This window comes from Geotrypetes seraphini, chromosome 5 (genome assembly GCF_902459505.1).
Source record: "Geotrypetes seraphini chromosome 5, aGeoSer1.1, whole genome shotgun sequence".
Classification (NCBI taxonomy): Eukaryota; Metazoa; Chordata; class Amphibia; order Gymnophiona; family Dermophiidae; genus Geotrypetes; species Geotrypetes seraphini.
The window spans coordinates 199805415-199824801 of record NC_047088.1 but is presented as its reverse complement, the minus strand read 5'-3'; the positions used below and the strand labels follow the sequence as shown (position 1 = coordinate 199824801).

Here is a 19387-nt window from a genome sequence, read left to right as displayed (position 1 = left end):
CTCTGACAAAGTAACAGGGACAGCTTCAGGGGTGGGGTGTGGTATGGAGGGCAGTTGGGCAAATAGACAGGCAGGGAGTTAGACAGGGATCCCCGGTGGCGTCTGTGGATGGGTCAGCTTCGGAGGAGGGGGGGGGGGTGGGCAGGGATACCCAGCAGTACAACTTAATTGTAGGAAAAAGGCTAGAAGGCAGTGAGGGGGAGGCGGCATGAACTCAACACAGAAAGAAAGGGGGGCATGAACATGGGACACAGAATAGAGAGAGGAAGGGGTACTAACTTGGGACATAGGGGGGAGGAAATAGAAAGGGAGAATTTTTGGGCATGAGTGTAAGTGAGAGATGGTGCACATGGGGAAAGGAAGAAAGGAAAATTGGGCATGGAGAGAGAGAGAGGTTTGAAGTAGAGATGCATGGGGAATAGAAGGATGAGAGGGAGAAATGTTGGATATGGTGGTGGAGAAAAACCAGAGGGACAGATTGAATGAGATGCAAGGGGGAGGAATGTTGAACATAGTGATTGAGGGAGAGATGTGGCATGGTGTTGGAGACGGATGATAGAAGGAGAAATGGGCATGGGACTTGTGGGCAGTGGTGAAAAATGCTGCACTTGATCTAGGGGATGAGAGAAGGAGAAACATTGAATGTGGCAGTAGAGGGGGTGGGAGAGATATCTAGATCTCTCAAGACAGATGGACAGTGTATGTGTGAGCGAGAAGGAGACTTGTTACCAATGGAGTGGAGAAGAGAGGAAGAAAAGTTGGACTCATGGAGGGACAGAGAGAGATGGTTGAGGAATGGAATGAGGTCTGGAGGAGAAGAAGCATGCAGGAGGCAGAAATAAATAAATAAAAATTGTTTGCACAGTCAGAAAGAAGTGCAACCAGAGACTCATGAAATCACCAACCAACAAAGGTTAAAAAAAAAAATGATTTTATTTTCAATTTAGCAATCAAAATGTGTCAGTTTTGAGAATTTATATCTGCTATCTACAGTATATTTTGCACTATATTTGTCTATTTTTCTATAGTTGTTACTTAGGTGACATTGCATATTTTAAAGTCATCTGCATTGATCTCTTTTAAAAAAAAAACCAAATATAAATGATAATTAACATTTTCTCTGTGTACAGTGTGCTTTGTGTTTTTTTAATTTTGTGGTTACCATTATATGTTAATAAGATTATATTGTGTGTATATGAAAAATGGATGGAAGAAATTGCATTACAATTAGTACTATTATTATGGGGGTGGAGTCGGGTGGAGTTTGGGAGGGTCTGGAGTGGAGCTTGGGCGGGGGTACTCGGTTGGTATTTGCTAGGCTTAGGGGGTACTTGGCTTGAAGAAGTTGAGAAACACTGGTTTACAATATATAGAATGGAGAAAAATCAAGTGGGGACAGTATATTTGGCGATACAATACTATACAATAAAGTCACAAAAGTGCAAGGCTGGGTAGGACTTTTTGAGAGTTGCTTCCATGAACTTTGTACAAGTGGTGGTTAATTTATGAATCTGTAATTAAGAAGAAAAATGGACCAGGATGTCTGGAGATCAGAATCTGGGACATCAGTGGCGTAATAGATTTTAATGTTTTTTTTATTCTCTTCTGTTGCCATTCAAACAAGTATGCTATGATGGTAGACTCATGTGCTTGCCACTTTATGTTTTTCTATTCTTGTAGACCATTAGAGCGCTCTGGTGAAGATGTTGATATTATATTTACACGACTGAAAGAAGTGAAAGCGTTTGAAAAGTTTCATCCAAATCTTCTTCAACAAATATGTTTCTGTGGCTATTATGAAAATTTGGAAAAAGGAGTAACTTGTAAGTATTTCTCACTGTGGTCCTTACTATTTGCTGTGTAGATTTTGAAAATTATAAGGCATTCCTTAAGAGTTTAAAGAAAAAAAGCTACTGAATTCATATATCTAGCTGGGGTAGGATACAGAAGTGAAACATTTACTTAAAAGTGAAGAGATTATAACGAAAACGTACAAATGTTAGCTGGAGAGATGATTTCCAATTGAAGAGTGCATGCGATAGTAGCAGGTGGGAAGTCCTTGACAGATCGGGTCAGAAGGGAAATGAGATTTATTGGCCATGCACTTGGAGTTTCTGGTAGCAAAAGAATTAAGTTAAAGTCAGGTTCTGTATAGGACGCCTACATTAGGTGCCGCTAGACACCGTAATCGGAGATGCGTAGTAACATCTAACTTTGGAATATTTGCTCAGCTTTTTTAATTGGCTTAACTGGCTTGGTAATTAACCATGCCAGTTTTCAGCCAATCAAAAAACCTAACTGAAAAGTAGGTGTGGTTAGGGGCAGAGAATAGATGTAGTTGACAAGCGTTGCTAGGCAATTGACTAAAACCTGGCTTAATATACCAGCGCCTACCTCTAGCATACCTAGCAATGTCTAAGCATGTTTGGGTGCTGCTTGGTGGGATTCTGTAAGCAGTGCGTAGAAGTTAATTGACAACCATGTCGAGCAGTGCCTACAGTGTCAACCGTTTTCAGAATCTGGTCCTTAGTGTTAAAAAAGCATTTTAGAAAGGGAAAAAGAGACAGGAGAAAATAGAGAACATTCTGGGATGTCAAACATAGGCAAAGTTAAGAGGAAAACTGGGTAACAAAATCAGTCAAGTGAATGAAATGGTTCAGATGTGAAGAAAAACTCAACAGGTTACAGAAGATATAAATGAGAGGATTATTTAATAATTTTGGATAATTATTAATAATATAAAGCTGTATCCATTATATACTGTAGAGGTGTGCAAAATCATGAGTAGTATGACACAAGTTGATGGAAAATGGCTATTTACACTTCTAATAATACTAGGACTAGGAGACACTCCATAACCCCAACTTTTAAATGTTAATCAAAGCCTGGCTACAGTATAATCTCGTTATAACAGACTTCAAGGGACCAGAAAAAACAGTCCGTTATATCCAGAGTTGCATTTTTTAAAAACTTTATTTAGCTCAACTTGAAACAACGTTCAATCAATGAACAACAGTCACTGCACAACCATATCAGCAACATCAAGAACAAAACTCAGCAAAACATTGGTATGGCACGAAATGATTGCAAAACCAGAACACTAAAAGATGTTCTAAAGCAGGAGTGTCCAACCTTTTGGCTTCCCTGGGCCGCATTGGCCAAAAAAAAAAATTTCTGGGGCTGCACAAACATGCAAACGCTGCAGCAAGACAGAGGAGGGAGCTGGCAAGACGGTAAACACCCGGGGGCAGCAGAGGAAAACACTGCATCGCCCTTGACTGGGGCCACACAAAATACTTCACGGGGCTGCAGGTTGGACACCCCTGTTCTAAAGCATTATGTCGTACTGTACTGGAAAGAAAAATACTCTGTCATTTTCTTCTGGGCTGCATTTTGATACTATATTACAGGCATGCCACGCGTCTTGTAGGCGCAGCTTGCATGTCCATTATAGCCGAAGAAAACTACAACTAAAAGCAGCTCTGGGGACCAAATTGGTTGTCCGTTATATCCGAAAGTCCGTTATATGCGAGTCCACTATATGTGATGATTTTCTGTATGTTTATAATGGCGCATGGCCGAGACCAGTGAACCTCGTCTGCTATAGGCGAGGTTCCGTTATAAGCGAGTCTGTTATAACGAGATTATACTGTATTTCAACAAGCTCTTGGGGCCAGCATTGTCCTTCACCTTTCTTAGTCACATAACCTACTCTATTTCTGCTTTTTCTTTTCTTGCTCTCTCTCGCTTTCTTGTTAATCAGATTTTTGATTATAAACTGCTTAGCAGGATTATTACTTTTGAATAAGCATGCTAATAGCTGATTTAGAATGACATCTAGAAACATTTTTCAATCAGCATCTATTAAACTATTAAATTTGCTGCCAGGTATCGTAGTCAAGACTAGTAATTTGACTTAGGACAAAAACATTTTGAATATGTCTCTAGAGCACAGGTCCACTAATCGCTATTTAGCCAGATAGTCTTAGAACAATATGAAATAGCTCTTCTCATTGGGGTCTGGTGGATACTTATATTGTTGGAGGTAGGAAATTGGGATTGATATGTCATTCATCTGGCCCAAACTGGTACTTCTGAATTGGTGTGTCCTAGTTGCCCACTTTTATACTGAAAATAGGAGTAATGATGATCAGTGCTGTGGTAAAGGGGGGGGGCAAGGGGATGTTCCACCCCAGGTGCTATGTTGGTTGGGGCGCCAGCACCTCTCCTCCTTTCTGCCCTTCCGCTTTTTACCACTACTCCCCTCACCATGTGCGTGCCCCCTTCCCTTGCACCTCTAGTTGGTCACTGCCGCGAGCAACAACTTCAATGTGTTCCTTGTGACCACGTCAGCTCTCCCGCCGACATCACTTCCAGGTGACACCATTGGAAGTGACGTCAGAGGGAGAGCCGCTGGGGCCTTGAGGAACACATTGAAGTTGTTACTCGCGGCGGTGAACAACTAGAGGTACAGAAGAAGGGAATGGGGACATACGGGCGGCAGGGAGGAGCGAGGGAGGGCAGAGACAAGGGTGTGGGAGGGGCGCCTCCACCCCAGGCGCCTCTTACCCTTGCTAAGACACTAATGATGATTATAGTTCACTCAGGATTTTAGGCTAAGGTTTATATTTATGGAAAGGGAGCAAATAAGATGGATATGAAATCTCTACTTGAGCCCTATGAAGAACATGAGAGGAACCTAGTATCAAAATTACCCTATTGCAAATAGATGCAAATTCCATTAACAAATTACAATTTGAAACTAAGGGCTCCTTATCAAGCTGCGCTAGCGGTTTAACGCACGTAATAGCACGCTAAACCGCCGGCCACGCTAGCCGCTACCGCCTCCTCATGAGCAGGCGGTAGTTTTTGGCCAGTGCAGGGGTTAACGCGTGATGACAAGTCGCGCGCGTTAACCCTGCTAGCGCGGCTTGATAAAAGGAGCCCTAAAAGGAAAAGTTGACTTTAATGTTGTCTCTGAGTGGGTCTCTGAGTGGGTCAAATTTGGTGGGGGAAAACCAGAAAAAGAGTGTGAAAATGGGCCAGATTTGATTAGGTATTGTAGAGTAACATTTCTGAGCCATGGACCGGTAAATGTTTTTGCCAGTCCACATTCTTTACTGCCTTCCCATTTCCACTGCTGCTGTCACTACTTGCGAACAACAGGAGTAGTGGCAAATCAACTAAAAACTGCAGACTGGCAGTCCTACCCTCTTCCAACATCACTTTCTATTCTGGAGAGCAGAGAATAAAAGTGGTAGAGTTGGAAGCCAAGAGTATAGAGCAGGGGTGCCCACACTTTATGGGCTTGCGAGCTACTTTTATAATGACTAAGTCAAAATGATCTACCAACAATAAAATAAAAAAAACAAACACAAAGCACACTGAAAGGCAGAGAAAATGTTAATTATTCATATTCCGGGTTTTTTCAAAGAAGTCACGGCAGATGACTCTATGCAATGTCACCTCAGTAACAAAATACAAAAATAGACAAATACACCCCCTCCCTTTTTACTAAACCACAATAGTAGGTTTTAGCACAGGGAGTTACGCTGAATGCCTCGTGCTGCTCTCAATGCTCATAGGCTCCCTGCGCTAAAAAACGCTATTGCGGTTTAGTAAAAGGGAGCCATAGACAGCAGATATAAATTCTCAAAACCGACACATTTTGATCACTAAATTGAAAATGAAATCATTTTTCCTACCTTTGCTGTTTGGTGATTTCATGAGTCTCTGGTTGCACTTTCTTCTTCTGACTGTGCATCCATCTCACCTATATCCCTATCTCACCACTTTTTCAGAATCTTCATTTGTCTCTGTCCTTGTCTTTACCCCATGTTCACCATTTGCCCTTTCAATGTCTTTATCTGCCCCCCACACTTTTTCAGCATTACTTCTATGTCTCTATTTCACCTCCTCTTCATGTCCCCTCTGTATCTCTATCCTTATTCAGTAGGTCCTGCTTACTCTTTCTCTTCTTTGTGTCACTATCTCCATTTTCAGCTTTCCCCCCTTTTCCTTTGTTAATGCACCCTGTAGCCAGAATCTTTCCACCCTCCCTCCACTCCGGCCCAGCCCAGTATGAAATATTTCCTTTTGTTTCCCTCCCCTCTCTCTCTCTCTCTTCTGCTCCCTCACCCACGAGTCCTGCATCTGGCCCTCTCCCTTCTACCTGCACCTGGCAAAACCCCCCTTCTCCGCGGCTCTCTTAAGCAACTCGTCAGCAGCGGTGATCAAGACAAGCTGCCGACATCAAGTCCTTCCCTCTACGAGTCCTGCCTTTGTGGAAAAAGGAAGTTGAAACAAGCGGGACTCACAGAGGGTAGGCCCCGACGTCAGAAGCTTGTGTCGATCGCTGCTGCTGAGTTGCCAAAGAGAGCCGCGGAGCAAGGGGTGTGGCCGGAAGCAGGTAGAAGGGAGAGGGCTGCTGGAAGAGATAGAAGTTCCGGAGTATGACACCGACCCGGGCCAGGATGATTTCTTTTTCAGGCTGTTACTGCTCCCGCCGCCATGCCATCACGCCCCCCCCCCCCCCAAATGACAAAAACAGCCTAATGCCCAGCGTCGGCGTCTTTGACGTCGGGGAGAGGAAGGCTGATAGGCCCGGTAGATCGGGATGGCAACACGAGTCTATCACAGAGCCCGGGATGGGCTCTGCGATCGACTCACGTTGCCTTCCTGAGCTACCGGTCGATCGCGCGACGCGTTGGGCACCCCTGGTATAGAGGATGCAGCTCCACAGCTGGTCTCAGAAAGTGACAGCCACTGGGATGCAGGGGAGAGAGTGTGTGGGAAACAGATGATGTCGGGGTGGGGGTAGAGAGAAAAGATACTGATTGGCAGGAGAGGGGGAGAACAAGAGGGTGTAAGGATGGAAGTGGAGGGCAGAAAGAGGAAAGATGATGAATAGAAGGAGAGACACTGGATAGAAGAAGGAAGAAAACATTGAATGGAAGGGTAAGAGAGAGGGACACACTAGTGATTAGATGGAATGGCTCAGAGAGGGGAAATGTTGAAGGGGGAGAGAGAAGGCACATGTTGGATGGAAGGGATAGAGAGGGAGCATGCTGACTGGAGGGAGAGCAAGGGTTGAAGCAATGGAAGTGAAGATCGAGGGAACATGCTTGATGAAAGGGGAGAGAGGGCAGATGGATGTAGGGGAAGATGGGAGACACTGGATGGAAGTTGGTGAGAAGATAGGGGGAGTTGCTGAGTGGAAGATAGGAGTTGGGAAAAGTCAGATGGAAGGGACAGGGGACAATAGATGGAAAGGAGAAGAGAGAGGGGGATGAGACTGGATGGAAGGGGGAAGAGAGATGGTGAGATGTTGTATAGAAGGAGGAGAGAGGTAAGGAGATGCTGGATGTAAGTGGGAGGTAGAGGGAGATGCTGGATGTAAGTGGGCAGAGAAGGGAGAGGGGGGAGATGGAAGTGGAGGGAGAAAGAGAGAGATGGGTGGAAGGGATAGCAGGGCATGCTGGATGGAGAGGGGAAGAGAAAGAGGGAAGACATTGGATGGAAGGGGTAAGAGAAAGGGGAGATGCTGGATGCAAGTGAGCAGCGAAGGGAGACACAGGATGGAAGTGGGGGGAGAAAGAGAGAGAGATAAATGGAAGGGATAGCGGGGCATGCTGGATGGAGAGGGGAAGAGAGAGAGGGAAGACAAGTGATGGAAGGAGTAAGAGAGAGGGGGAGATGCTGAATGGAAGTGGGGAAAGAACGTGGGTGACATGCTGCATGGACGGGGAGAGGATAGACTTAGTGAAAGATGGGAATAATAGGAAAGAAATGGGAGGGTCAGGGTGAGAGAAAAGATGGAAAGCTATATGTAGATACAGTAAAAGAGGGAAATTGAATTCTGTATAGTAAATAAGTGCTAGTATTCTATAACTTCACATGCAATGCTTAACTTTAGGCACCAAATTATAGAATGAGGGGATTCTATTTTTTCCTTCTCTCTGTGCTGCAACAGGTCTTTAAAGGCCTTCAGCTCTAAATTGAACTAGTTTTGTAGTGCTTGAACTGTCAAGCAGCTAATATTGCCATGACAACAAATATCTTTCCGGCCTGCAGTTGATTTACAGGCCCTCATCAGTGTTCGGTTGTTATGGTTTACTGTACACTGTTGTATACTCAGAGCATTTGACACTCCTACCTGAGAGATGGTGGGTCCTAGAGAGTCCATTCACATTATCATTTTTTTATCCAGCCTGAGAACATTAAAGGGTCAGTATTCAGCTGAAGTAGTCAATGATTTTAAAAAAAATTATTATTATTTTAATACTGGCCTCTGTGGTTGAGTTAAATCTGGATATTCAGCATTCTGCTGTTAGTGATCTGTAACCTGTCGTTGAAATCGTCTGTAGTGCCTGAAATTTGGAGGGTAGCCATTTGGAGGGTAGCCATTTTAAAAAAAGGTTTCAGGGTGATCCAGGAAATTACCAGTAAACCTGACTTTGGTGCTGGGCAAGATAGTGGAACACGTAGACAAACATGGTTTAATGTGACAAAGTCACACCAACCTCACCAATTTGCTTCATTTCTTTGAAGGCATGAATCAACATGTGGATAAAGGTGCTCAAGTTGATGTAGTTTATCTAGGTTTTCAGAAAGCTTTGGATAAAATTCCTCATGAGAGACTCCTGAGAAAAAGTCATAGGATAGGAGACAATGTTCTGTTATTGATTAGGAATTGGTTATTGGACAGAGTTGTCACTTGGAGCACTGATCCCACAGCTTCCAGTATCATCTCTATGCTGATGACTCTCTGCGCCAAATATCTCTACTGAAACCCAGATCAGAGTCTCAGCCTGCCTGTCTGACATTGCTGCCTGGATGTCTCACTGCCATCTAAAACTGAATATAGCTATAACAGAGCTGCTCATCTTCCTGCCTAAACCCACCTCTCTATTCCCTCGTTCTCTGTCTCTGTGGACTATACTCTCATCCTTCCTGTTTTGTCTGCTTGTAATCTTGGGGTCATCTTTGAGTCCTCTCTCTCCTTCACCACTCAGATACAACATATCGCTAAAACCTGCCGCTTCTTCCTCTATAATATTACAAAACTCTGACCCTTCATCTATGAGCACACTACTAAAACACTTATCCACACCCTCATCACCTTGCGCTTAGACTACTGCAACTCGCTACTTTCAGGCATTCTGCTTAGCCATCTTGCTGCCCTCCAATCCATTCAGAATTTACGACTCATATTCTAGAAGAGCAGCTATACTCACGTTACCCCTCTCCTAAAGTCACTTCATTGGCTTCCCATCCGTTTCCGAATACAATTCAAACTCCTCTTATTGACCTACAAATGTACTCTCTCAGCTACCCCTCACTATCTCTCTTCATATCTCCCTCTTTGTGTCCCTCCCCCCGCCCCCGTGAGTTCCGCTCAGCTGATAAGTCCCTCCTATCTGTGCCCTTCACTTCAACTGCCAAATCCAGACTCCGTCCCTTCTACTTTGCTGTGCCATATGGTTGGAACAAACTGCCTGGAGCCCGCCATAGGGATTCAAACAGTTTGTTCCAACCATACGGCACAGCAAGGATCGCTTATAAAAGAGTACTTTCTTATTCCAAAGCTGCTTTATATTACTATATTTTGGTCATTTCCACTTCTTTTTCTTCATCTGTTTCTCCCTCAACAGTATTAGGCCCCTGTCAGAGAAGAAAAAAACTTAGATCGCTTTAAAGGCCTTCTTAAAACACACTTTTTTTTAAAAGATGCCTTTAATACCTAAATAACATAAGAACATAAGAATTGCCACTGCTGGGTCAGACCAGTGGTCCTTCATGCCCAGCAGTCCGCTCACGAGGCGGCCCTCTGGTCAAAGACCAGCGCCCTAACTGAGACTAGCCCTATCAGCGTACGTCCTTGTTCAGCAGGAACTTGTCTAACTTTGTCTTGAATCCCTGGAGGGTGTTTTCCCCGGAACTCCGGAAGAGCATTCCAGTTTTCCACTACTCTCTGGGTGAAGAAGAACTTCCTTACGTTCGTACAGAATCTATCCCCTTTCAATTGTAGAGAGTACCCTCTCGTTCTCCCTACCTTGGAGAGGGTGAACAACCTGTCCTTATCTACTAAGTCTATTCCCTTCAGTACCTTGAGTGTTTCGATCATGTCCCCTCTCAATCTCTTCTGTTCGAGGGAAAAAAGGCCCAGTTTCTCTAATCTTTCGCTGTACGGCAACTCCTCCAGCCCCTTAACCATCTTAGTCGTTCATCTCTGGACCCTTTCGAGTAGTACCGTGTCCTTCTTCATGTACGGCGACCAGTGCTAGACGCAGTACTCCAGGTGAGGGCGCATCATGGCGGCATGATAACCTTCTCCAATCTGTTCGTGATCCCCTTTATCATTCCTAGCATTCTGTTTGCCCTTTTTGCCGCTTCCGCACATTGCATGGACGGCTTCATTGACTTGTCGATCATAACTCCCAAGTCTCTTTCCTTGGGAAATTCTTGCTTTCTTTCCATCAGTCTCTCATTCTCTTCTAAAAGAATCAGATCCTAGTACTTTCTCTCCTTTTGTTTCCTTATGCTATATATATTGTATTTCTACCCCCACTCCTGCTGTGTCATGTCAGGTGCTGTTGTCCGTTTTTTTGTAACGTTTTTTTCCATTTACTTGAGTTGTATCTTCTTAATTTGTACTGTCACAGCCGTTTTTGATTTGTTTCCCCGTTTTTATTTGTAAATCGCTTAGAATGTATATAAGTGATGCCATCAAATTTTAATAAAAACTTGGAACTTGACCAATACAATTGCCTGCCCATTTCAGGTCTCCGTAGCCTGCTATGTAGATAATAAGTATGCCTTTTCCATTACTGCTTATCTTTGTTCACTAAGGAATTTGCTTCAATGTGAGGTAGAATATTGAACACTCTACCCTCAACCATTTTCAGATCTACATGTGTTCTTTTCCAGAAAAAAGTTATCCATAAGAAAAATAGTTATGAATGGCTTTAGATACTTTGACTCCCTACCCCCACCCTTTGACTGTCTTCAAACTAAAAGTATGCGCTTACTGTCACTTTGAAACTTGGTGTGCTAAAGTTAATACAAAGCCTGCGGTTAAAATGCAATGTAGGCTATTGTTGGAAAATCTTCCCCAATTCTGTCTTATCTTTTAAACAGAAACAAATCAAAGGCTGTTGGTTAGATGTCCTGAAAATGAATTCATTCTATAAAACATTCTATATTTTCAGTATTTCGCCAAGGTGATATTGGAACCAATTGGTATACTATCCTAACTGGCTCTCTGGATGTGAAGGTGACCAGTACCAGCAACCATCAGGTAATGACTTTTAAAAGATTTTGTGTAATAGTGCAGTACAGAGGTCCATGAAAGGGCTGCTGATAGAAGATCATACTTTTTATCTAACTTTAGAGATATTCCATAGTAACATTGTAGACGATAGCAGATAAAGAATGGGACTCTTTATCTATTCCGTTTTTCTGATTTACACTGCTAAGGATATATTCCAGATGCCAACTGTAGAAGCCTGATCCCTTGTAGAATATTGGTATTTACATAAGTTGAATTTTGTTTTCTTCCTTTCCTGAGTGGATGTGGCATGAGGGTGGGGGCAGTGCAAATCTCCCCTCCCTTCATATATGTTCTCTTTTCTGTGTTTATTGTAGTTCTCCCCCTATCCTTTTTGTTCTTATTACGTGTCTTGTTCGTCTGAGTATATTTTGTCTGTTTAATAGTGTTGTTTTTAATTCTGGTTTTATTTCTGTTCTTACCCCTATTGTATTGCTGTAATACGCATAGTATTTTGATAAGCGTGTAATCAAATTTATAATAAACTTGCCCATTTCACCAATGTTCCTATCTCACCTCTTTTCCAGAATCCCTGTCCTTATCTTCCCCCCATGTTCACCATCTGCACTTTCAATGGCCTTATTCCCCCCCCACACAAAAAAGTTACAGTTATTTTATTTGATATACCGCCAATATTAAGAAAAAAAGTCAAATCAAAGCGGTTAACAATAGATAAAAATGAAAGGGAAATAATTTAAAAAAGCAACACAACAGGGAAATGTATACTGTGCAATTAAAAATACTAGACACAAAATGACAAGGGCAGGAAAGGTTTACAATATCAAGAGGTTAGAACAAATAAGGGAAAACAAGAGGATGGGGTGGGGGGGTGGGGGGGGTGCGAAATACCAGAAGAAGAAAGCAGTGGCGTACCTAGGGTATGTGGCACCCGGGGCCCATCATTTTTTGACACCCCCCCTATGTAAAAAAATATTTTTTGTAATGACCATGAAACAGAATAAATGGTCAGAATAGAAACAGGCAGTGAAAATTTTCTTATATTCCAAACATAACATAACATAAATTATGTCTGAATTGTCATGACATCAGAAGTACATATGAAGTAGTTGCAGGTGATGCTTGGGACAGTTCTGATTGTGTTAGTTCGGTTTTATGTGTTTTTTGAATAGAAGGGTTTTTATTTCTTTTTGAAGGTTTTGCAGTCTGTGGTCGATGTCAATTGGTTGTAGAGTTCGGGGTCGAGTGTTGCAGCTCGAATGGCTAGGAGGTTGTCGAACAGTTTTTTCTTTTGACGTTTTTGGTTGGAGGATGTGTGAATGGTGCGTGAGTTCTCCTATGTCTGTTTGAAGTGGATTGAATTATTTAGCTGAAGAAATTAGTTACCCCCTCATCCCACACACATTAATTCTCTTCCATTTTTGTTCCCATTATAAAAAAACACTGATAAGTTCCCAGAAAAAAAATACATTAAAATAAGAAGTGAAAACAAAGGCCCCTACAGATGAGAACATAACATAAGAATAGCCTAACTGGGTCAGACCAATGGTCCATCATGCCCAGTAGCCCATTCTCATGGTAGCCAATCCAGGACACTAATACCTGGTCAAAACCCAAAGAGTAGCAACATTCCATGCTACCGATCCAGGGCAAGCAGACACTTCCCCCATGTCTTAATAACAGATTATGGACTTTTCCTCCAGGAATTAGTCCAAATCTTTCTTAAAACCAGCTACACTATCTGCTTTTACCATAACTTCTGGCCACTTCATTTTTAAGTTTAGATCTTTCCTTTCAAACAGAGACCTTGCTAGATGTCAAATACAGCACAAGGTAACTTCACATGGACTTAGCTGTGCAGGAAATGTGAATCTCCTCATACACCCACCATATAGTGCAAAAATGTGCAAAGGTCTGTTTTTTTCTTTTGATCACTACATAGCCTAATGCCACACAAGCAGCGCTGTTACAACATATTCTGTAGGTCAATGCTAAGGATAACAAAGTTTCCTTCCTTGGACCAGAAGGAGATAAACCACTGGAAGAGATCCCAAAACAACACCCAAAGACCCACTCAGTGTGTGAACCAGTTGAGTGGAGTGGACTAACTGGGGGGTGGAAATGGGCCCGGAGTTTGCTCAGCAGAATTTCCCAGACCACCTCTTCCTCTCAACACATTGATACGCTGCCACCATCACCACTAGGAACACCTCACTGGGTAGGCCAGCTATGCTATAAACTTTATAAAACACATTATTATATTTTCTTATAAAACACATATTTTAACTGAACTCTCTGACATCCTCAGCCTTTCCATTCACAAAAATAGAAGGAAGAAAAGTTCCCATTTCCTGCTGTCTCATGTCCCCGGCCTATACAATATTTTTTTTCTGCAGACCCTTCAAAAGTCTGACCAAATCCTCGTTTCACTTGCATTATAAAGTACTGAGGATGCCATCTCTCCCCAATCCCAGGTCCTAAAGTCTAAGACAGTAGCGCAAACTAATGCTGCCAGATACAGGAAAAAAATTTTTGATTCGATTCAGCCCTATTGAATTGGTTTTTCAATTCGATTTTCCTGCCCAGTTGGGTGATTTTTTTCAAAACTCCTGGTGGGTTTTATAGCTTTTTCACCCCCTTTGGCTTCTCCTAACCACACTGGCGCTGTGGTGTAAATAAAATAAAGAAACAAAAAGGACTTTTCCTCTCTCTGTTAAATCCTAGCTCACGTTTGCAGTCCAACACCAGCTCTGGCAGGATACACATTTCAAATCTGACATATTATAATCACAAAACAGAAAATAAAATTAATTTTTCTACCTTTCGTTGTCTGGTTATATTTCAAATCTTGTTGGTCCAAGGCTCTGGTTTTCTTCTGATAACTTGCTTGCCAGGGTCTCCTTCTTTCTGCATGCTAACCATCCATCTTCCAACTCTGTCCTCCCTTTCCATTTCCCTTCCCTTCCCAGGAAGTCTGGTATCTTTCCTTTTTTTCATCTCCCTCCACAGATCTACCTTTTCTTAAATACCCTTTCATCCGGCATCTCTCCCTCCACCCCAGAGTCCACCATCTCTCCCTTTCTTTTCCTAATTACCCTCCTATCCAGTATCTCTATCCCTCCTCCACACCATCCCTTGTGTCCAATTTCTCTCCCTTTCTGTTCCTTCCCTCCCTAAATCCCATGGTCCATCATCTCTCTCCCTCTCCTCTATTTTCAGACCCATTATTTCTTCCCCCCCCAAAGTTTGGCATATGCACGTCTCTTTAAACACCCCCTTCCCTCCGTGTACTTCTAAATCATGGTCCCCCCCAAAGGCCTATCCCCCTTAAAGGTCTGCCTGTCCCTCCTTGAAGGCCTGCACCCCCCTTGAAGGCCTGTCCCATCCCCTTGTAGGCCTGTCCCCCCCTTGAAGGCCTGCCTGCCTGTCCCCCCCTTGAAGGTCTGCACCCCCCGAAGGCCTATCCCCCACTTGAAGGCCTGTCCCACCCCCTTGTAGCTTCTCCCCCCCTTGTAGGCCTGTCCCCCCTTGAAGGCCTGCCTGCCTGCCTTTCCCCCCCTTGAAGACCTGTCCCCCCTTGAAGGCCTGCACCCCCTTGAAGGCCTGCACCCCCCCAAAGGCCTGCACTCCCTTGAAGGTCTGCACCCCCCCGAAGGCCTGTCCCCCCCTTGAAGGCCTGTCCCACCCCCTTGTAGGCCTGTCCCCCCCTTGTAGGCCTGTCCCCCCCTTGAAGGCCTGCCTGCCTTTCCCCCCTTGAAGGCCTGTCCCCCCCCCCTTGAAGGCCTGCACCCCCTTGAAGGTCTGCACCACCCAAAGGCCTACACCCCCCCGAAGGCCTGCACCCCCCCTGAAGGCCTGCCTGCCCCCCCTTGAAGGTCTGCACCCCTTGAAGGTCTGCACCCCCCCGAAGGCCTGTCCCCCCCTTGAAGGCCTGCCTGCCTGCTTGTCACCCCCTCCCCCTTGAAAGCCTGCCTGCCTGCCCGCCCGCCCCACCCTGAAGGCCTGATGCCCCGACCCACCCCGAAGGACCGCTCGCCCCCCTGGCCTCCCCGCACCACCTATGAAGCAGCCGCAGCAGGATCGCGAAGTCAACATCAGCGATCCCTGCACTGCTTCCTGCGCCACGGTCCTGCCCCTCCTCTGACGTCAGAGGAGGGGCGGGATCGCGGCGCAGGAAGCAGCGCCTAAGCAGCGCAGGGATCGCTGACGCTGACTTCGCGATCCTGCTGCGGGCTGCTTCACAGGTGGTGCAGGAAGGTCAGTGGGGCGAGCGGTCTTTCAGGGGTGGGTGGGGACTGAACAGCAAGGCCGGGAACATCCCCTTAGGGCTGGCACCCGGGGCGCACCGCCCCCCCGCCCCCCCCCTTGGTACGCCACTGGAAGAAAGCAAAGGAAGAACTAAACTGAAGTGTTAAGAACTAGGGTCAAATGCCAGGAAGTTGAAACAAAATAGGCAGGACTCGCAGAGGGAAGGCCCCAACATCAGCAGCCTGTCTTGATTGCCGCTGCTGACAAGTCGCTGAAGAGGGCTGCAGGGCAGGAAGTGTGGCGGGGTGCAGATGGAAGGGAGAAGGCCAGATGGGAAGGCTGCCAGAAGAGATAGGAGCTCCGGAGCATGACACCAACCCTGGCTGGGATGATTTCTTTTCCAGGATGCTGATGATGCTGCTGCCCCCCAAAATGGCAAAAACTGGACAAAAGTGGCAAATTGAAAAATCTGCCCGGATACCAAACGGAGTCCTCAAAAAGAGGACATGTCCGGGGAAATCCAGACATCTGGTAACCCTAGTAGAGTTGGAATTAATCTAAGGAAATATTTCTTTAAATAATGGGTAGTGGATATATGAAATGGTCTACCGGTAGAAGTGGTGGAGGAGAAGACAGTACCTAATTCAAAAAAGCATGTGAGACATGCTCAGAGGACCTCTGAGGGAGAGGAAGGTATTGTAGAGCTGAGCAGTTGGTATTGATAGGCAGACCGGATAGACCAGCGGTCTCAAACTCGCAGCCCACAGCCGCATGCGGCCCCCTGGTGCTATTTTGCAGCCCGCGGTCTAGTACCCGATCCCGCCCGCTGGTCAGGAAGAGAGGTGTCAGCGTCAGCTGACTTGCAACTGCCTGCTGCCGTATTGTATGCCGGGAAGGAGGGAAGGAGAATCAGAGGAGAAGCATGCAGGAGGAACAGAGAAAAAAATTTTGGACTGGTGGAAAGAAGGGAGAAACGTTGGACTGGGAGGGAGGCCAGAAAGGAGGAAGGGAAGGAAGATGGACTGCAGGGGGCAGAAAGGAGGAAGGGAAAGAGAAATGTTACACTGGGGGGGAAGGAGGGAAGGAGAGAGATGTCAGACCATGGAAATAGAGAGGGAAGGAAAGAGAGACTGGGAAGGGAAGACATGGAAACGTAGATTTTGAGAATAAAGCAGAAAAATTGAATGTTAAGTTAATGCCAAAGATGGATGCAAGGCAGAAAGTGAAGACGGAGAGAAAAACAGTCAATGGACAATAAGGTCCTGGAAACATAGTTAAAAGCACAGAAAAATAAAATCGCCAGACAACAAAGGTAGGGAAAATGATTTTATTTTCAATATAGTGATTGAAATGTTTCAGTTCTGAGAAAGGAAAGATGTTAAACTTTAACTGTGAGGGCCACAGAAAAAATAGGGTACTTGGAGGGCCGCAGAAAAAATAGTTAATGTCTTATTAAAGAAATGACAATTTTGCATGAGGTAAAACTCTTTATAAATCTTTCCTTTAACAGATAAAGGAAAGATTTGTAGACTATAAAGAGTTTTACCTCATGCAAAATTGTCATTTCTTTAATAAGACATTAACAATTTTTTTCTGCGGCCCTCCAAGTACCTACAAATCCAAAATGTGGCCCTGCAAAGGGTTTGAGTTTGAGACTACTGGGTTAGACCAATGGATCAATATTCAGAGGAAGGTAACTGGGCAGGGTTGACTCTTGCCTGGTTAATTTCTGCTAACTGGATCCTGGCCAGATAGTCAGTGACACTTAACCAGATAGTAAGGCTATGGTATATATTTGGTCAAACTGCTCCGGCACTAATGGATAGTACTAGATGGTCTGGATGTGGCATTTAGTTGGATTAAGAAATTATCTAGGCACCACCGTCATTCAGTGCTGGTACAGAGATAACTATTTGAGCAGGACCACATAAATAGTATTCTTAATCTGCCAGTATAGCTATCTGGGTACCAATACTGAATATTGCCAGTACTGGAATATCTTTTGGTGGCCAGTAAAGCGCTGGATATTCAGTGCTTATACCTGGATAAGACCCAGTTTAGAATAACCTGGGGTCTAAATCAGACATGAGCTGAATATTGATCAACATATATTTTCATATGAATGTTGACATGTATTTTAGCAGGCAGAGGCAATCTTTTGACCTAAAATCTCCATCTATAGCATGATCTTGTTCATTGCAGACCCTTCATGTTAACCTGAGAGATTAACTGTATTCTGTTACTTAATTCCAACATTTCCTTTTGTCTTTTCAATGTGGAATATTATGGCACAGTGTCTGGGGTAATATTGCTTCTAACTGCTACTTCTGCTTGTGAAGTAGAACAATATTATTTTAATGCCTGCACAGCTAAAATACAACACTAGGGGACACTCCTTGAGTATTTAAGAATTTGCAATTCTTCCTGTGGAATCTGAAATATTTCATGATCTAGCATCTATATCTTTCACAAGTAAATCCAGCTACTCTTCTTTTTTTTTTTTTTTTTTGCATTTAGAATTTTCTTTTAAGGTTCTGAGGCTCTAATTCAGGGGTGGGCAACCTGTGGCCTACCATTGAATTTTATGCAGCCCATAAGATTATGGGAAGTATTCACAGAAAATGGCCCTCACAAATGTCACTACCCAGTTTTTGGCAATTTTAAACACTGTATTTTGCAAATAGCATTACATTTTTAAATAATAAAAAATCTATACACCCCCCCCCCCCCCGATGAACTGGCACTGGGGATCGAACAATCACCTCCCCTGCAGCATTGAAAACGGTAGGAGGGATGCCCATTCTCTTCTGCCAATAGAGGCCCCACTGTGCTAGGCCCCACCGAACCATCCCCTACCCTCCCCCTTCCCTCCCAAAAGGCAGGAGGGATGCCCACTCCCTCCTGCCACCAGATGCTCCCCTGAACCTCCCCCTTACTCACCCTGTACTTTTGTCTAAAGAGAGCAGGAGGGAGGCTCGGTTTCTCCAGCTCCGAGGCCCACCAATCCAAAATGGCGGGTTTTTCCCTCCTTGGTGCATCATGTGATGCATGGGGAGTTGCTAAGGCCCTTATTGGCTGAGATGCCCAAGGGGAGGGGCCTTAGGTGTATGAGTCAATCAGGGCCCTATGCTGCTCCCTCTAGGTACTGGGGGGGGGGGGGCTTCAGGGGAACATAAGAACATACATAAGAAATGCCTTCACCGAATCAGACCTTTGATCCATCTAGTCCGGTGACCCACACACGCGGAGGACAATCTAGGTGTTCCCTGATGAAGACCTTATTTTCCCGTATCCCTCAATGTGATTTGCAAGGAGGTGTGCATCCAACTTGCACTTGAATCCCATAATGGAGGTTTCCGTCACTACCTCCTCTGGAAGAGCATTCCAAGCATCCACCACTCGCTGTGTAAAACAGAACTTTCTGACATTTGTCCTGGGCCTGTCGCCCCTCAATTTCAGTCTATGACCTCTCATTCGAGTCACATTTGACAACGTCAATAATGATGCTTCTTGCTCTATTTTGTCGAAACCTTTTAGTATTTTAAAAGTCTCTCTCATATCCCCTCTCAGTCTTCTCTTCTCAAGGGTGAACAAGCTTAGTTTTCCGAGGCGTTCTTTGTAGCTCAAATTTCCCATACCTTTTACTAGCTTTGTGGTTCGCCTCTGCACCCTCTCCAGCAGGGTTATATCCTTCTTTAGGTAAGGAGACCAGTGTTGGACTCCAGGTGTGGTCTGACCATTGCTCTGTAAAGCGGCATTATGACGTCCGCTGATCTACTCGTAATACCCTTCTTTATCATGCCCAACATCCTGTTCGAGGTAAGAGGGAATGGGCATTCCTCCTGCCTTTTT

The 19387-nt window shown here is 44.6% G+C and overlaps 1 protein-coding gene across 5 annotated transcripts in view; it reads left to right on the top strand.

The window, feature by feature from the left end:
* RAPGEF4 (Rap guanine nucleotide exchange factor 4) overlaps window positions 1-19387 on the top strand; it is a 251957-nt gene that overhangs the window by 14644 nt on the left and 217926 nt on the right. For all 5 annotated transcript variants that reach the window (XM_033947094.1, XM_033947091.1, XM_033947092.1 and 2 more), the window contains 2 exons: window positions 1681-1823; window positions 11211-11299. In XM_033947094.1, the coding sequence (XP_033802985.1) occupies window positions 1681-1823; window positions 11211-11299 (232 nt within the window). The remainder of the gene's footprint in view (window positions 1-1680; window positions 1824-11210; window positions 11300-19387) is intronic.